Here is a 17229-nt window from a genome sequence, read left to right on the forward strand (position 1 = left end):
AACTGTAGTTCTGAATTTATTAAATTTCATTTTGTTTCGATCTGTAGTGATCTATTAGAAGGTACATGTTTTATACATTCATCCTTGACATCACCCCATAACATTTTTATGGACTTTTCTCAGCATCTTCTGCTGTGATAAGTTAAACACAATGAAACATATCATGGAATCCATAGAACACTTGTCAAGTCTATTAACTTCTCAAGGCACCTGTACACAGCATCAATGCAATCCATCCCTTCTTTATCACAATGCCCAACTGATATTGTGCAATTTCCAGAGAGAGAAGATAAAACCAAGGAATCATTCTGCCTTGATTAATGTCAAAACTCAGCCGATGGAGAGGGAGTCTGCAATAATTCATTTTTAATGGGTGGAGAAAAGGACAACCACTGAGGTTGTTTCAAAGGTATTTGCAGCCAGCAAAGAATCTCTTGAATTATAGTTGTAATGGAGGAAATACAGCAATTTTATATATAGTGACTTTCACAAATAACAACCACCAAATCAGCTTTAATTTTGATATCAAAGCAATTCACAAAGCCTCAGGTAATGGACAAACAAAAACTCAAGACAAGAATATTGTGTGTCCCATTCTCTGGAGTTTTGTTCCTAACAGTTTCATTTTAATTATTTTTTTATATTTATTTTGCGATACAGCACGGATAGAGCCCTTCCAGCGACCCATCTATTCAACCCTAGCCTAATCACAGGATAACTTACAATGACAAATTAACCTACCAACTGAAAAGTCTTTGGACTGTAAGAGGAAACCCACACGCAGGGAGAACGTACAAACTCCTTCACAGACGGAGCTGGAATTGATCCCCAAACTGCAGAATGCCCTGAGCTGCAACATCCTCATGCTAACCGCTACCCTTCCTTGAAATGTTGTAATGTTGAGACTTAATAAAGCACTGGTAAGGCCTTACGTGGAATTTTGTGAGCAGTTTTGGGCCCCTTATCTTAGACAGGATGTGCTGAAACAGAAGAGGGTTCAAAGGAGGTTCATAAAAATGATTCCAGGATCAAATAGCTTGTTATATGAAGAACATTTTATGGCTCTGTTTCTGCATCAATAAGATTGAAAAAGTTCAGAGAAAATTTACAGGGATACTACCAGAAGTTAAGAACCCGAGTTATTAGGGAAAGATTTACTCGGTTAGCACTTCATTTCTGGAGCACAGGAGAATGAGGGAAGATGAAAGGGCTGTGGGTAACCCAAGGTGATTTCTAAAGTACGTACATGTTTGGCACAGCATTGTGGGCTAAAGGGCCTGTATTGTGCTGTAGGGTTTCTATGTTTCTATTTGATAGTAATATAAAATGGGGGTGGAGGGTGGTATAGATAGGGTAAATGCATACATGCACAGTCCACTGAGGTTGGGTTAGACAAAAACTAGAGGTCATGAGTCACAGGTGAAATGTGAAGAACACGAGAGGGAACTTCTTCACTCAAGAGGGTGGTGCAAGTGTGGAACGAGCTGCTAGCAGAAGTGGTGGATGTGGGTTCGATTTTAACATTTAGTAGAAGTTTGTATAGGGACATAGATGGCAGGGGTATGGAGTACTATGGTCTGGATGCAGGTTGATGGGACTAGGTAGAGTAATAGTTCAACACAGACAGCTGAAGAGCCTGTTTCTGTGCTAATGTGTTCTATGACTAAGTCAATTTGCATACAGTACACTCCCACAAACAGCTGTGAGATAAATAAAAAGATGCTTCCGCTGTCTGAGTGGAAACTTTCTAACTGCTCAAGACCCAAAGTAGTTTATAGCCAGTTGGGACACTTTTAAGGTGCAGCTACAGTAGTAATTTGGGCTAAGCAAGGTTTTGCAACACAATGAATGACTAAATAATTACTACTGACCAGGAACACTCAGAATCTGACTCCATCAGCTTATTGTAAAAGCCTATCAAAAGCACAGAAAACAAGCCCATCCAGTCTTGGCTAAATGTTATTCTGGCTAATCCCACCAATTCGCAACCCTCCCAATCATGTTACCTATGCAAACTTCTCTTCAATGTTGCCATGTAAGTGAAGAAGTTCTCCCCCAACTTCCCCTTAAATATTTCACCTTCCACCTGTCACCTTTCTCACCTGTCACTTCTGTTTCTAGTCTCACACAACCCCAGTGGGAAATAAGCCTGCTGAGAAAGGTGTGGAAGATAGTTCAGCAAGGGATATTGGATCATCGAGAACTGCTCTGTATCATGGGACTCCCAAAGGTTGCTAAACGCCCAGGGTTGAATGAGATGTTCCCTAGGTTTCGATGAGAAGCAAGAGAGAAGATAACAGAGGCCCTGACAGATGTTTCAGCCATCTGTTAGCCACAGGTGAGCTTTCAGAAGCATGGTATAAATCATACGGAAAGCTGAGTGGCACGTAGGCAGATGGAATTTAATTTCAACAAATAGGTGATGCATTTTGGAAAGTTGAACAGGGGTAGAATGAAAACCGTTAATGGTAGGGCACTGATTTATGTGGATGAACAGAGGGTCTGTGGAGTGCATCATTTCCTAAAAGGAGATAACATAGGTCATAGCACAGTGAAGAACACAAACAAGAGAAAATCTGCAAATGCTGGAAATCACAGCAATACACACAAAATGCTGGAGGAACTCAGCAGGCCAGGCAACATCTATGGAAAAGAGTAAACAGTCAATGTTTCAGGCCAAGACCCTTCATCAGGATTGTTTACTGTTTTTCATAGATGCTGCCTGGCCTGCTGATTCCCTCCAGCATTATGGTGAAGAACACAGTTGGCATGTTTGCTTTCACAGCTCAGGATACAGAAAAGTTGAGGCATTGTATTGGAACTTCACAAATCACTAGTTCAACTGCATTTAGACAACTGTGTGCCATTCTGGTCGTTGCACTATAGGAAGGAAATAGTTGTACTGGAGAGACTGCAGAGAAGTAGACAACAGGATGAACCTATGGCACACATGTTCAAGATTTTGTTGACGCACAGCATGCAGTGTCACCCTCAATTCTCTAAACGCTATCCATAATAAAAAGGTACATAATGATTATCTTCACTGCCAAAATTAGAAACAAGTGATTTTTTTTCTTTACAAGCTGTGAATGCCTGTAAGAAAATGAAATCTCCGAATAGTATATGGTGATATATACTTGGATAATAAATTTACTCTGAATTTTTAAAAAATTGGTTAAATACAAATTTCCATTTGATTAAAACTACATAAGAAAGTTTCAGGTTTAAGTTTAATTATCATTCAAGCGTACATGAATACAGTCAAATGCAACAGCACCCCTCCAGGGCGAAGGTGCAAAGTATATTACCAACAGCTCAGATACAGCACAAAACGTTATGATTTCAGAAAAAAAACATAGTCACAAAGAGAAAAAGAGTGATAATAATATAGCCCAGGTCCCTGAGTTGCCCGAGTCCAGCTTGTTACTACACCGAGCAAACTGCTGGAGAGAAGCAGTAATGGGAGGGCCAGCCCCCACATAGCATGAAATTCAGCAGTACGCAGCCGGCTGCCGTGTCTCCTTTACCTGTGGCCACCGAAGACGACTCCAAAAGCTTGAGGATTTTGTTCACACAACAACTGAGGCAACACAACTCCCCTTCCACCAGTGTCCCCAGTGAACCAGTGAACCGGACTTGCAGTATTTTCTGTTACCAATGTCGAACAGAGTCTTGCGATCACAATAAAAATGTGCAGGACAACCACACTACCTTGGCACAACGGTACACAAGTCCAGGTGACAACACAATAACAGCACGCAGTACGTCCAGCTCCATCGCTATCAAATAACTCGCTGATGGGGTGATGTTCTTAGTATCCAGCAGAGCCTTGCAATTGTAAAAAAGATGTAGAGGACGAACAAATACACCTTTGATTAGACCTGGAATGGCTGCTGTGTCCAAGCATGCTGCCATTTTATCAAATCCAAACTTACTGTAACAGTGCCCAGCCAACAAAAATCTGCTGTGTAAAGAGAACCGATTGTGTGTTAAGCTGTGAATTAAAGACAGGAACTATGATATAAGGAGACTAGTTCCACGTGGTTTTTATTTCTCACAGCTCTCCTGACAGTTGTACAGATCTGTATAAGAACATGTTGCATACACACAGATATGAGGCCAGAAAATGAAACCGTACAAAAATGTTCTATTCAATGCACAACTACTGGTAAAAACATTTGCAGCTGAAGCCCGTGCTCACTGCTGACTAGTTTCAATCAATCATTTAAATACATAGTAAAAATACAATCTTTCAGCAAACTGAGCTTATGTGCAGACTACAAAAAAAGGGAATTTATTATAATACTTGATTATCTTTTATAGGCAGTTTTGTTAATGAGTTGTATGGCCAACTCTCATTTTATGGGATTATGGTAGGGGCTCTATTGAATTTGAAGTGAGTGGGTGTGTGTGAGTGTGCATATACACACAAACACACACACACACACGTGTATAGATATATAATGTATAATGTGTTGTACACTGTTGCTACCACTGTACTTAATTCACCATATTTTTTGTACACATTACATAGTCGTTTTATATCACATTACATCTAAAAACACGTTCACTGACGACTGACTTGTATTCAAACTTCAACTGTGCAGCTTTGTTTGTGGGAAGGATGCGGGAGGGGTGGTTTCAAAGAAAAATGCAGCCGGGTTTTATTATCGTTCCCAAGATTCTTTGCCTCATGTAGTGCTTTGAGTTGTTGCTTGGTGGAGGGACTGAGAGATGGAAGGTGAGAGACCTACTTGGGAGGAGGCAGCTGGTTACGTTCAGCAGACCCAGCGCACTGGATCATAACTAGACTCAGCACCTCTACCATCAACTTTACTAGCTCATTAAACTCTCTTATATAAAACATAAAACTTCCCTTCCAACACCAAAAGGCAGCCTTCTCTTTGTGTAGGTAGGACTATATACTACACGACATAATAGCAAATCTAATGTATCATGTGGTTCCATAAATACTCATCTAAATAGACATTTATCTACATCATTTTATGGTTTAAGAGAACAGTCAGTATCACAGAAACCGATCTCGCCTTTGGAATTAAATGACTGGGCCTGCTAGTTCTGCAACCTTCAGATCTTCCCTTCCTCTTCCATCTCCATCAACAGAGAGCAACTGAACTTTGAGTGACAGGGAGATAGAGAGAGGGAGGGGTGAGGGGACAGGGTAGGGGAGAGAAAAAGAGAGACGGGGAGGGGGGGAGAGGGAGAGGGGGGAGAGGAGAAGGGAGAAGAGGGAGGAGAGAGAGAGAAGAGAGAGGGGGGAAGAAAATGGGAAAGAAAGAGGAAGAGAGAACATGCGTTGAAGGCATCTCAAGGAAACATGTTGCATGTTAGGAATGTTCAGCTGCCATTGAATGGTTTATAAAGGACCACAGGGAGCATGGGGCCACAGTTGAGGATGCCCATTGAAGCCATCAGTTGTGGGCACACTTGAAACAGCAGCTGGACCCTTCTGATCCGTGCATGGAATCAACAAATGGAGCCTTCTTCATCGTGACGCACCAAAGAGCATGAATCAACGCCCACTAGGAGTTTGTTTTCTTCCTCCCCAACTATGCCCTCTTCGTCATCTGTTTGCTGGGAAGTAATTTGGGTCAAGGTAATTGTAACTAGTGTCCTGAGACATGCAGTAATCTCTGTCCAGAAATGTCTCAGCTCTGTAGATAGGGTCCAACTGATGGTCGCCCTTGTGAATCTCTGTTTCATACAGGCTGCATGGAAAGAGAACAAAAAGACAATAACCAACTTGGAACGATTTGAAACTGTACTTTAAACACAAGTCAACTTTAATTTCAACCCCATTCTCCCGCCTTCTCCCCACTACCTTTATCCACCTCACCAAATAAGAACCCATCAATCACTGCCTTAACTGCATTCCGTGACATGGCTTCCACAGACCCCGTGGCAACAAATTCCACAGATTCACCACCCTCTGGCTGAAGAAATCCTTACTCAATTCAGTTTTAAAGGGATATCCCTTTGTTTTGAGTCTGTACCCTCAGATTCTACTTATATGTAACGCCATATTCTGAATTCTGTTAATGTTTCTTGTCCCTTGTACCACCTCAGTGAACCAATGTGATGAAGTGACTGGTGTGATGACATGCAAAAAAAAAGATTTTCTATTGTACATCGCCACACGTGACAATAACAAAATCAATTTACCAAATTAACTTGTTGCATACATATACAAAGCTGCTGTGGTAAAGACGAACTCAAGCTCTAAGACCAATTATTCTACTGGACTGAGCAACATAGACAAAATTCTAGAGAAAACCAACAAGCCAGGCAACGCCTATGGGCAGGAATAAACAATTGTCATTTTGGGTTGTGACCCTTCCTTAGGATGGAAATATTTATTTCCCTCCATAGGTGCTGTCTGATCTGCTGAGTACCTCCAGTATTTTGTGTGTATTACTCAAGATTTCCACCATCTGCAGAATTTCTTGTAATTATATTCTGTTGGATTGAGTGCTCCAGATTCAATCTTCCGTGTGAACAAAAATATTGAGTTTGCTTGCCAGTGGAAATCATCTGCCCAACTTGAGAACTTGCTCAGCCATCAGGGTAGCATCAAATGCTGGAATCTGTGGTGAAGGATTTATTTACAGAACAGTAAATTTGATCCCTCAACCAGTCTCTTCCAAGTTACATGTCCATTAAGGGGTACATTTTGGACTGAATACAAAAACAAGGACATCGTGCTTCAAACACCTTTATGAACATCTGTTTTTAGGCTTCACTGCAGTATTGTGCTCACTGCAGATGAGGCCCCGAATGACAGCACGAGGGAAGGTTACCATAATGCTAGGGATGAGGGGGTTCAGTCACATGGTATTTTTGGCAGAATTTTTTGACACCAGGTAGCTTAATTCCTTTGCCATTTTCCTATTCTCTAGTATAAATAATTCTGCTCTTAGTGCAGAAGACCTGCAAAGAGGGCAGCAATTCTTGCCCTCAGTATTTTTTTTTCTTTTTACCATTCAGTGATCATCATAGATACAACAATTGAAACAAATGAGAGAACATCCTCTTTGATGCACATAACAGAGTAGCATCTGTTGAATGGTCAATTCTAGTTAGGTTGGTAGTGGGTGAAGCAGGGAGCATATATGCAGAAATCAGACAAGCATGTAGCAACCTAGGTGGCTCCAATAAACGATTTTAATCTTCGTGTAGACTTGTAAGCTGTAAAGTTTAACTCATGACTGAAAATAGTGACCTTTCAAAGTGTGCTCAGAATAGGTGACTGCAGTAGTCTATCCTAGAAATAACAAAGGGCAGCATTCAATAGATTTAGTGATGAATGAGGGACCAGATCTAGCTAACATCTCAACACTGTACATCAAGTGTAAACCAAAAAATTAGTGAAACCAACAAACAAAATTAAGTGAAAATTAAATAAAAATAGACAATGGTGGAGATATTTAGAGAGGATCTCTGGGGTGAGAAACAACACGAACATTTCAGATCAATGACCTTCCACCAGAACGAGGAAAAGTTGAAATTGAACTGTTTAAAGTTGCAAAAGGAGGGTGGAAGGAATGTCTGTGTGGGATTGGGGACCGTGAATGACATAATGAGATGTTGCTGAGAGAGGGCGGGCAAGGCTCATTAATCCCTTAGTTCAATCAAAACTTTCTTCCATAAACATGATCTAAAAGTGGTTGTTGCAAAGGGAGGCACGTAAAACAAGAGCAGATATTTTACAGACATAAGGGACTGCTGGAATTTGCAGCAACAATCTGCTGAAGGAACTCAGCAGATCAGACAGCATCTACGGAGGGAAATGGAAGAACCATTCACTTAATGTTACCTTAAACCCAATAGTTTGGAATCTAGGTCTGGGCAAGGGCAACCACTGAACAATGGAAAAGAACTTTTCCATAATAAATTTATCCATAATAAATATGTAGAAAAGATAAACGAACAGGAAAAGCAGTTGAGATATTCAAAATATATATTTAACATGATGAGAACCAATTTATGCCCAAAAGAACAATCGTGGATGACAGAAGAGGTAATGGACAATGTAAAAATCAGAGGTAAAGAATATAAAGAGAGTCCACAACTACAGAAGGGCCTGGATACGAGAGATGATAGGAAGAAAATTACTGACCAAAGTATGGGTTCTGTTTCAGGTTTCAGGTCTCCTGTGTATTTCCACTAATTTTCCATACAGATTGCAAAGTACCTTTACACAATAAGTTATGTGCAAACAGCCACAGGACTGAGTGCAGGTTAGATAACTTACCAGTCCGAGCAACTGTCACAGAAATCTACCGAGTTGTCCTGTGGGCAATCTTGACAATGCCATCGTAATCCAAGAATTGGCTCCATGCCACAGTTATCACACTGACAATAAAAAATCAGATTTAAAATTATGTGAGAAGAGGTAATCACTTATTGCAGTACAACAGCCGCACATGTTCACTGCAGGATCACATGCTACAAAAGAAAGAGAAACAATTACCAGCAACCAATACTGGAACAAACAGTACCAGGAGCAGATCAGTCAGCAGTACATCGAATCACACTGCAAGGGCAGGCACACCGAGCCTGCACCGAAGAGCCTGTTACACCGGTGATGTCCCATTTTTATTTCCCCCATAATCCCACAGTTGGCTCTTTAAGTTTGTTATAGCCGGGAGAAGTAATGGGGATAAGCTCCCACTACCTATTAAATGTTCCTAATGGCATGAGCCTCAAATCGCCTCTGACAACCAAGTCCAGCCCTTAGCCTTCACATCTGGTTTAGCTACTAAGCCCGGTGGCAATGTTTCTACTGTCAGAAGAAGGGGCAAAGACTGTTACTGGCGCCTTTAAACCAGTAGCTTTGGGCAGATGGAGCTCACCAACCACAGTTAAACATAGAAACAGAGAAAACCCACAGCACAATACAGGCCCTTCGGCCCACAAAGCTCTGCTGAACATGTTCTTACTTTAGAACTACCTAGGCTTAACCATTGCCCTCTATTTTTCTAATCTCCAAGTATCCATCGAGGAGTCTCTGAAAAGACCCTATTGTTTCCGCCCCCACCACCGCTGCCAGCAGCCCATTCCACGCACTCACCACTCTGTGTAAAAAAAACTTACCCCGACATCTCCTCTGCACCTACTTCCAAGCACCTTAAAACTATGCCCTCTCGTGCTAGCCATTTCAGCCCTGGGAAAGTTGGCAGCTCATCTGGAAGAAGAAACTCTGATGTCTAACCTCTACTGCCTTGCAGCTACACCCACTCATGGGAAGGGCTTCGGAAGTAAACCCTGAGGATAAAATCTGGAGCTGGAGTCCCTAAGTCAGTCCTACGATGAGTTCAACGCCAACTGGCAAAATATATTGGTCTCTGCCTTTCCTTTGGCTTCATCAGATGCGGAGAGGCGGAGCTTGCTACATGGGCAACAGCTTGTTCTCCATATTGTGCTGTCCTGGTTTTGCGTACCTAGACAGCTAGGACACAACACCCATGGTGGACCCTGACTGACAGGCTAGCTATATTCCAAATAACTCCCTCAAGGCTGTACCACTCATGGACACACTACGGCAATATTTTGTAAAGGCAAGACAACATACTGCTTAACAGGGAATGCTTTCACTTTTTACATACTGGTTTATTTTATTTAGTGATACAGCACAGTAACAGACCCTTCCAGCTCAATGTGCCCGCACTGCCCAAGTTACACTCGTGACCAATTAACCTACCAACCCATAGGTGGTCTTTGGGACGCGAGAGGAAGCCCACACAGTCATGGAGAGATTATACAAACTCATTTCAGACAGTGACAGAATTGTACCCAGATTGATGGCACTGAAACAGCATTATGCCCCAATTCTCGAGTCAGATAGAAAATAATATAAATACATCTACAGCTAATTAGCAGGAATCTGCAATTAGTATATTCATCAACACCACCTCTATCACTGGGCCAAAGTGGGATGGTAACTACATAATATAAATACATCTACAGCTAATTAGCAGGAATCTGCAATTAGTATATTCATCAACACCACCTCTATCACTGGGCCAAAGTGGGATGGTAACTACATATTATTCGCCTTTCCTCCAGGGAATGCCACTGCTCCATCTAGATATAATCACCTGGAAATTCAACCACATAGTTCCTTTTCTTGCCCGCGCACCCCCCCCCCAAACGCAAGTATATATCTATTTTTTCACAAAATGAAAAATGATTTCAAGATTCACAATTTGACAGAGCAAGTCATGTCAACAGTCACCCATGTGCCTCCAGTGTGATTTCCACTTGAGGATATAATTCCCTCTACAATATTGCTTGCGGATCGTGCAGGAAACTTGGGCCATGTTGCTCCTGTGATACCTGTCACTGGTTATGCCTAGGACAACATATAGGAAGGGAATGAATGCACTAGACAGGGCACAGAAGAGATTCACCAGGATGATGCTCAGAATGGGGTACTTCAGTTAAGGAGGACAGACTGCATTAGTGGGCTGGTTTCCCTTGTCACTTTCAATAAAACCTTTTTTTTTTGTGGCTTTACATAGGAAAAATCATTTTGCAAATTCACATTGTGGTCACAGAGTGTCATTCACCTGAGCAGCAAGAGACTACGATGTGCAAAACATCACTTAGCACTGCAGCACCAAGGAATTCTTCCTCCAGCTTGTGACCAACAATTCCACTTCTATTCCTCATTCACTGAGGACATTCACAGGCTTTCTAATTGAGGCTTTACCCCAGTGATCAAAGGGTAGGGAGTGGGGTTCAAAATACACAATGCTTCAACCTACCTTATACCCAATATGTTGTACAAAACTGCTTTCCCCCTGTATTAGCTCAAGTTTCTGTTTCCGCAGTTTCTTCAAGCATAGCAACTCTTTGTATTCTGCCATGTGTCGACACGAAGGTGGAATACTTTCTTCATCCTGAAAAAACAGACAAGAAATGCAAGCTGAAAAAAGAACTGGCAGATCAGGTACCATTTGTGGGGAGAGAAAGAGTTAGCTTTTCTAGTGGATGGCCTTGCATTAGACATAGAAAGAGAAAGTACCTGTAGTTTGTACTTGGTATTAAGAAAGGCCATACTGGTCTCACTCTCTAAGAAGGGTGGGGAGAAGCTTTGTTGCGCTCTGGAATTCTGTACGGTGAGCTGTAGGCTCATTCGATGTGACCTGTCAGCAACTGATACTGGCATGAATGGGCCACAACTGGGAGAGCAACTGACAGTCCAAAATGGATTATACTGAGCTTTAAAAGTACATTTCTAAGCAAGGATGTTCCTATAGTGGGGAAGCCTTAGACCAGAGGGCACTGCCTCAGAATAGAAGGATGTCCCTTTTAGAGACGAGGAGGAATTTCTTAAGCCAGAGGGTGATGAATCTGTGGAATTCACTGCTGCAGATGGCTGTGGAGGCCAAGTCACAGAGTATATTTAAAGCAGGGGTTCATAGGTTCCAGATGAGTAAGAATATCAAAGGTTATGGAAGAAGGCAGGAGAAAGGGGCTAAGAGGGACAATAAATCAAGCATGATGGAATGACAGAGCAGACTCAGTGAACCAAATAGCTCAATTCTACTCTTAAGTCTTATGGTCTAAGAAATGCCAGCCTTTCCATTATCCGCAAGCCTCATTTCAGGTAGTGAAGTACATCCAGATGGGTGTAAACACAGAAATATTTAAGAAGCACAGCACTATTCATGATTCTTCATCTGATATTATTGCTCCAGACTCAATACTTACCCGCCTATCACTGGCACAGCACGTGATGCAAGACCAACAGGTCACACGAGTCCTTCGTCATCACCTCCTACCCTTGCAATTTTTAAAAACCAACCTTATTATAGTCCCTTTTCATGACTGCAATACGCATCAAAGTAGTTTATTGCCAACTGCTTCTGACATGCATTCACTCTTATGATGTATTTGTGCAGTGTCCAATGTGATAATAACAAACAGCATGACAATGTTCAGGTAACAGGCCATCTGGGACAGTGGGTGAAGAGTCCCGTACAGCTTTGAAATAGTGCCAAATGATTATCACTAAGGGTCTCGTCCAAAAATGGCAATGGGGCACCCCCCCTCGACTGTAATTCCCCTCGTCAGGGAATTATGCACTCTGCATTTTGCCCACAACCTACACTCTCTGTCCTGGAGATGCGACTGCCAGTGTTCAAGCTTAACTATACAGGGGCAACATGATGAGAATGAGAAAGCACACGTCAATAAAAATGCAGAACATGTAGGAAAGTGTGTCAAAAATTTACAAACTGTCTATTTTGCATGTTCAGTTACTTCCGTAAAACTTTGGACATTGCCACAATATATCCATTCCACAAGTTTTAAAATTATTTTATATACCTCTAATTATATTGTCAAAATGAAAAGTATTAAAAAATTGTAAAACAAAACCATTTGTAAATGGACCAACAGATGCAGTATTAAACCATACAGAGCATTCAAAGCCTGATTTGTCCACCCAACAAATCAGGCTGAGGAAGAAAAATGTGAGCCAGGGGTAAAATAATCCCAAGACGACAGTGCACAGAAATGGAACTCGGGTGAGGCATAGAAGAGGTCAATAGTCATGAAGTTGTAGTAAGACAAGGCTAACACAATATCCAGGCAAGGAGAGACTGCAGATAGAATGCTGGTGGCCCTTATAAGAAAGGACTTCGAAGAGCATCACTTCCCTTTGAACACTGGGGTCTAGACACGATAAATGATCCAAGGCACACACAACTAAAACAATTGCTTTACAAACTTCAAAGTATCACTGGTGCTCAGCTTGTAGTTTCTACTGACTTTTAACATCTCTATCATGAATGACAATTGATTTTGCAAGTAAGATACACAAGCATATGCAACTTACAAATGGTCATTATCTGCAACTGATAAGCCAATTCTCGATAAAAGAAGTATTTTTCTGTCCAGGCCACAGAACACTGTGGTGATAGGGGCCATGCTGCTCTTCTTGTGCACAAGTAAAATAAAGTGTAATTGAGCCATAAGCATGCATGTGTTCCGAGTCCCATTAGTTTATTTCATTATCGGAGATGATAGGAACAGTTTTAATAGATGGGGGCCTAAGACTTTGGCACAGTACTGTATTTGTCAACGTGGAGTGGAGAGCAAGTTTGTAAATCTTGATGGGAGGAAAGGATATTGGGAATAGCACTGCAGGAGGGGTAAAGGACAGGTGGCAGAGAAGCAGTGCTGGGGCGAAGGGTGGTGCAAATGCAGACACACCCAGCCTGAGACACTGGACAAGGCTATTTGATTCCAAACAATTGATTTATTTAGCATTACAGTATACCCCTTCCAAACAATGATTCCCCTCTCCATGACCTCTTCGCACTCTTTATCTGTATATGCAGTGGATGGGGGCTTTGATTATGTTGGTTACTTTACTGAGGCAGGAAAAAGTGTAGACAGAGCCTGTGGAGGGAAGGCAGGCTTCTTTGATGTGGCAAACTGTATTCATAACTCTGTGGATTTTCTTGCAGTCATGGGTAGAGCAGTTGCCATATTAAAGCACGATGCATTTGAATAGGATACTACAATGGGTTCTATTAATTTTCTACTGTCTTAAATTCTTGGTGACAAGATTCTGGGATATATGAGTTGATTGCTAGTGTCTGTCCAAATTCAGGGCTTTCATCCTTCAAAGGATAACATCAAAATCCAATGCTTTATTAAGTACAGCAGCAAGACTTTTGCAATAATATCCAACATAATTTATCATTTCTCTTACTTTCATATAAAGGACTTGAAAGAAAGATTAAGGTTGTGACAGTTTATATTCACTATACCTTGAAGTAAGGCAGGAGACGTGTACAGGACTGCTAAAGAGATTGGACCCAAGAGAATGAAACTGTTTCCTACTTGGCACTGATGACAGACTCAGGAAATTCAATAAACAGACAAAGCTTTGATATTAACGCCACTTAAGTGTTGTGGAAGATTTTCTGGAACATTTGTCCAAGAAATGGAAAAAAAACTATCAAAGGGAGATTGCATCTTCAATTGAAGAATTGAAGACTTTGTATAAAGTACAAACATTCTATTTACTTTGTAATAATTTTAGACAGAGCAGGCTTGTAAAGGAAGAGACAGGATTTAATGAATAGGGACACAGTGTAAGAACAAAACAGTAATGATAAACATACAAAACTAATCAGGTCACAGTCAGAGAAAGCACTGTGCATATTTACAAGCAGTATAAATCACAGAACATACATTGTACCTTTCTGTATGAGACCTTGTTTAATTTCTCCAGATATATTAGAACTCATTACTCTAGCCTAGCTTAAGAATTGAATGTTTTGGGAGAGGCTTGGAGGCATTTGCATATTAGTATTCTGTGAGTCTTTCAGGGCAAGAGTGATGAATCTGGAATTCATTGCCACAGACGGCTGTGGAGACCAAGTTACTCGGCATATTTAAAGCGGAAGTTGATAGGTTCTTCATTATTAAGGGCGTCAAAGGCAGGAGAATGGGGTTGAAAGGGATAATAAATCAGCCACAATGGAATGGAGAGCAGACGAGGAGCAGAATAACCTAATGCTACTATTATGTCTTACGGACCTGACCATAATGTTCAGTGTTGAATAACAACAGCTATGAAGTGAGACTTCTGTTAAAGGGAATGTTTCGACAGAAACATTAACAAAAAATAACTTAATATTCTTTATTCTCCCCCACTACGATCAGGATCTTGAAGAAACTGACAAACCTAAAATATGAAAATATCTGCAGATGCTGGAAATCCAAAGCAATACACAGAAAATGCTGGAGGAACTCATCAGGCCAGGCAGTAACTATGGAAAAGAGTAAATAGTTAATGTTTCAGGCTGAGATTCTTCATCAGTACAGCTTACTTTTTTCCATAGATGCTGCCTGGCCTGCTGAGTTCCTCCAGCATTTTGTGTGAAAAACCTTAATACTACCTCAGAGTAATTTATTTTTCTCACTTTCAACAAACAACATAAACACAATGGCACTAGTGTATTTTTATAAATGCGTAAGTTATGCACAATTTATGTTAATTTAAGTCAATGTTGATTTATGTCTGTCATGTTGTTAATGTAGTGTTGCCTCTGCATAAAATTAATTTTTGTGGCATTAATATCCTATTTATGACAATAAATATGAACACATTCATTTATCAGCAAGAGGTATTTCTAATATAAAATAATCATAAAATATTAAGACTATGGATCAAGGTTTGAAGAAAAACTTTTTGCTGTAGGGTAGTAGGCAGCCATTGATGCCAGGGGATCATGGGTTTGCGCCTCTCCAGGGCGCAAACCTGAGCGGGAAGATTTGAGGAACCGGTTGTTGCCCGTGCAGCGGGTTCCCGCTCTCCACGTCACTGATGTAGTCCAAGGTAAGGGCAAGCACCGATACAGCTTGACACCAGTGTCGTCACAGAGGTTGCCAGAGTGATTTCTTCCTCAGGATTTACTCCCGAAGCCTTTCCCATGGGTGGGTATGGCTACAAGGCAGCAGAGGCCTGAAATCAGAGTTTTCCTTCTAGGTGGGCTGCCGCCCAAGGCTGACAAACTCCACCTGCCCGAATTTTTGCTGCAAGGATTGCAGAAATACACACAAAAATTTATTATATACAAAAACACAAGAGATTCTGCAGATGCTGGAAAACCAGAACAACACACGTGTAATGAACTAGATGAGCATTTTGCATCAGTCTTCACTGTGGAAGACACTAGCAGTATGCCTAACGTTGTAGTGTGAAGGAAGAGAAGTGGGTGCAGTTACTATTACAAGAGAGAAGGTGCTCAAAAAGCAGAAAGACCTAAAGGTACATTAAGTCACCCAGACCAGATGAACTGCAATCTAGGGTTCTAAAAGAGGTAGCATTAGAGATTGTGGTGGTATTAGAAATGATCTTTCAAAAATCATTGGACTCTGGCTTGGTGCCAGGGGACTGGAAAATTGCAGATGTCACTCCACTCTTTAAGAAAGGAGGAAGGCAGCAGAAAGGAAGTTATAGACAAGTTAGCCTGACCTCAGTGGTTGGGGAGATGTTAGAGTCAATTGTTAAGGATGAGGTGATGGAGTATTTGGTGACACAGGACAAGACAGTACCAAGTCTGCAGGATTTCCTTCAGGGAAATTCTGCCTGACGAACCTATTGGAATTCTTTGAGGTGATTACAAGTAGGATAGATAAAGCAGATGCAGTAGATGTTGTATATTTGGAATTTCAGAAGAGGCTGCTTACCAAGTTAAGAGTTCATGGTATTATAGGAAAGTTACTAACATGGTTAGAGCATTGGCTGATTGGTAGGAGGCAGCGAGTGGGAATAAAAGGATCCTTTTCTGGTTGGCTGCCAGTGACTAGTGGTGTTCCGCAGGGGTCGGTGCTGGGACCACTTCTTTATATGCTGTATATAAATGATTTAGATGATGGAATAGATGGCTTTGTTGCCAATTTTGTAGATGATACGAAGATTGTGGAGGGGCAGGTAGTGTTGAGGAAACAGGTAGGATGCAGAAGGACTTAGACAGACTAGGAGAATGGGCAAGAAAGTGGCAAATGAAATACAATGTTGGAAAATGCATAAATGTGCGGACTATTTTCTAAAAGGGGAGGTGATAAGAGAGTTTAAGGTTAAGGAACACTTAGGGAACAGTGATCACAATTTTGAAATTTGAGAGGGAAAAAAATAAAATCTAATGTGTTGGTATTTCAGTGGAATAAAGGAAATTACAATGGTATGAGAGGGGAACTGGCCAAAGTTGACTGGAAAGGGACATTTGCAGGAAGGACAGCAGAGCAGCAATGGCTGTAGTTTTTGCGAAAAATGAACGAAGCGCAAGACAGATACATTCCAAATAAGAAGAAATTTTTAAAGGGAAGAAGGACATTACTGTGGCTGACAAGTCAGAGCCAAAGTAAAAGCAAAAGAGAGGGCATACAAGGAAGCCAGAGGTAGTTGGAAGAGGATTGGGGAGCTTTTAAAAACTTGCAGAAGGAAACTGTGCGCTAATGTCCTCCTCAGGGGATCAGAGGTGAGAGGTTCAGCAATTTTAAATTCTTCAGCATTACCATTTAAGAGGATCTGTCCTGGGTGTGGAATGTAACTGCCATTACAAAGAAGACACATCAGCACCTCTATTTTATTAGATGTTTGTGCAGATTCAGCACGTCATCTAAAACTTTGACTAACTTCTACAGATGTGAAGTGGAAAGTATACAGTCTGGTATAGAAGC

At 41.3% G+C, this 17229-nt stretch overlaps 1 protein-coding gene across 5 annotated transcripts in view; it reads right to left on the bottom strand.

Moving 5' to 3' along the window:
• Positions 1-4398: 4398 nt before the first annotated feature.
• zzz3 (zinc finger, ZZ-type containing 3) overlaps positions 4399-17229 on the bottom strand; it is a 173416-nt gene continuing 160585 nt past the window's right edge. For all 5 annotated transcript variants that reach the window (XM_063064726.1, XM_063064727.1, XM_063064729.1 and 2 more), the window contains 3 exons: positions 10788-10922; positions 8273-8373; positions 4399-5729 (listed from right to left, as the gene is read on the bottom strand). In XM_063064726.1, coding sequence (XP_062920796.1) covers positions 5585-5729; positions 8273-8373; positions 10788-10922 — 381 coding nt within the window. In that variant the 3' untranslated portion in view covers positions 4399-5584. The remainder of the gene's footprint in view (positions 5730-8272; positions 8374-10787; positions 10923-17229) is intronic.

Source organism: Mobula hypostoma, chromosome 12 (genome assembly GCF_963921235.1).
Source record: "Mobula hypostoma chromosome 12, sMobHyp1.1, whole genome shotgun sequence".
Lineage (NCBI taxonomy): Eukaryota > Metazoa > Chordata > Chondrichthyes > Myliobatiformes > Myliobatidae > Mobula > Mobula hypostoma.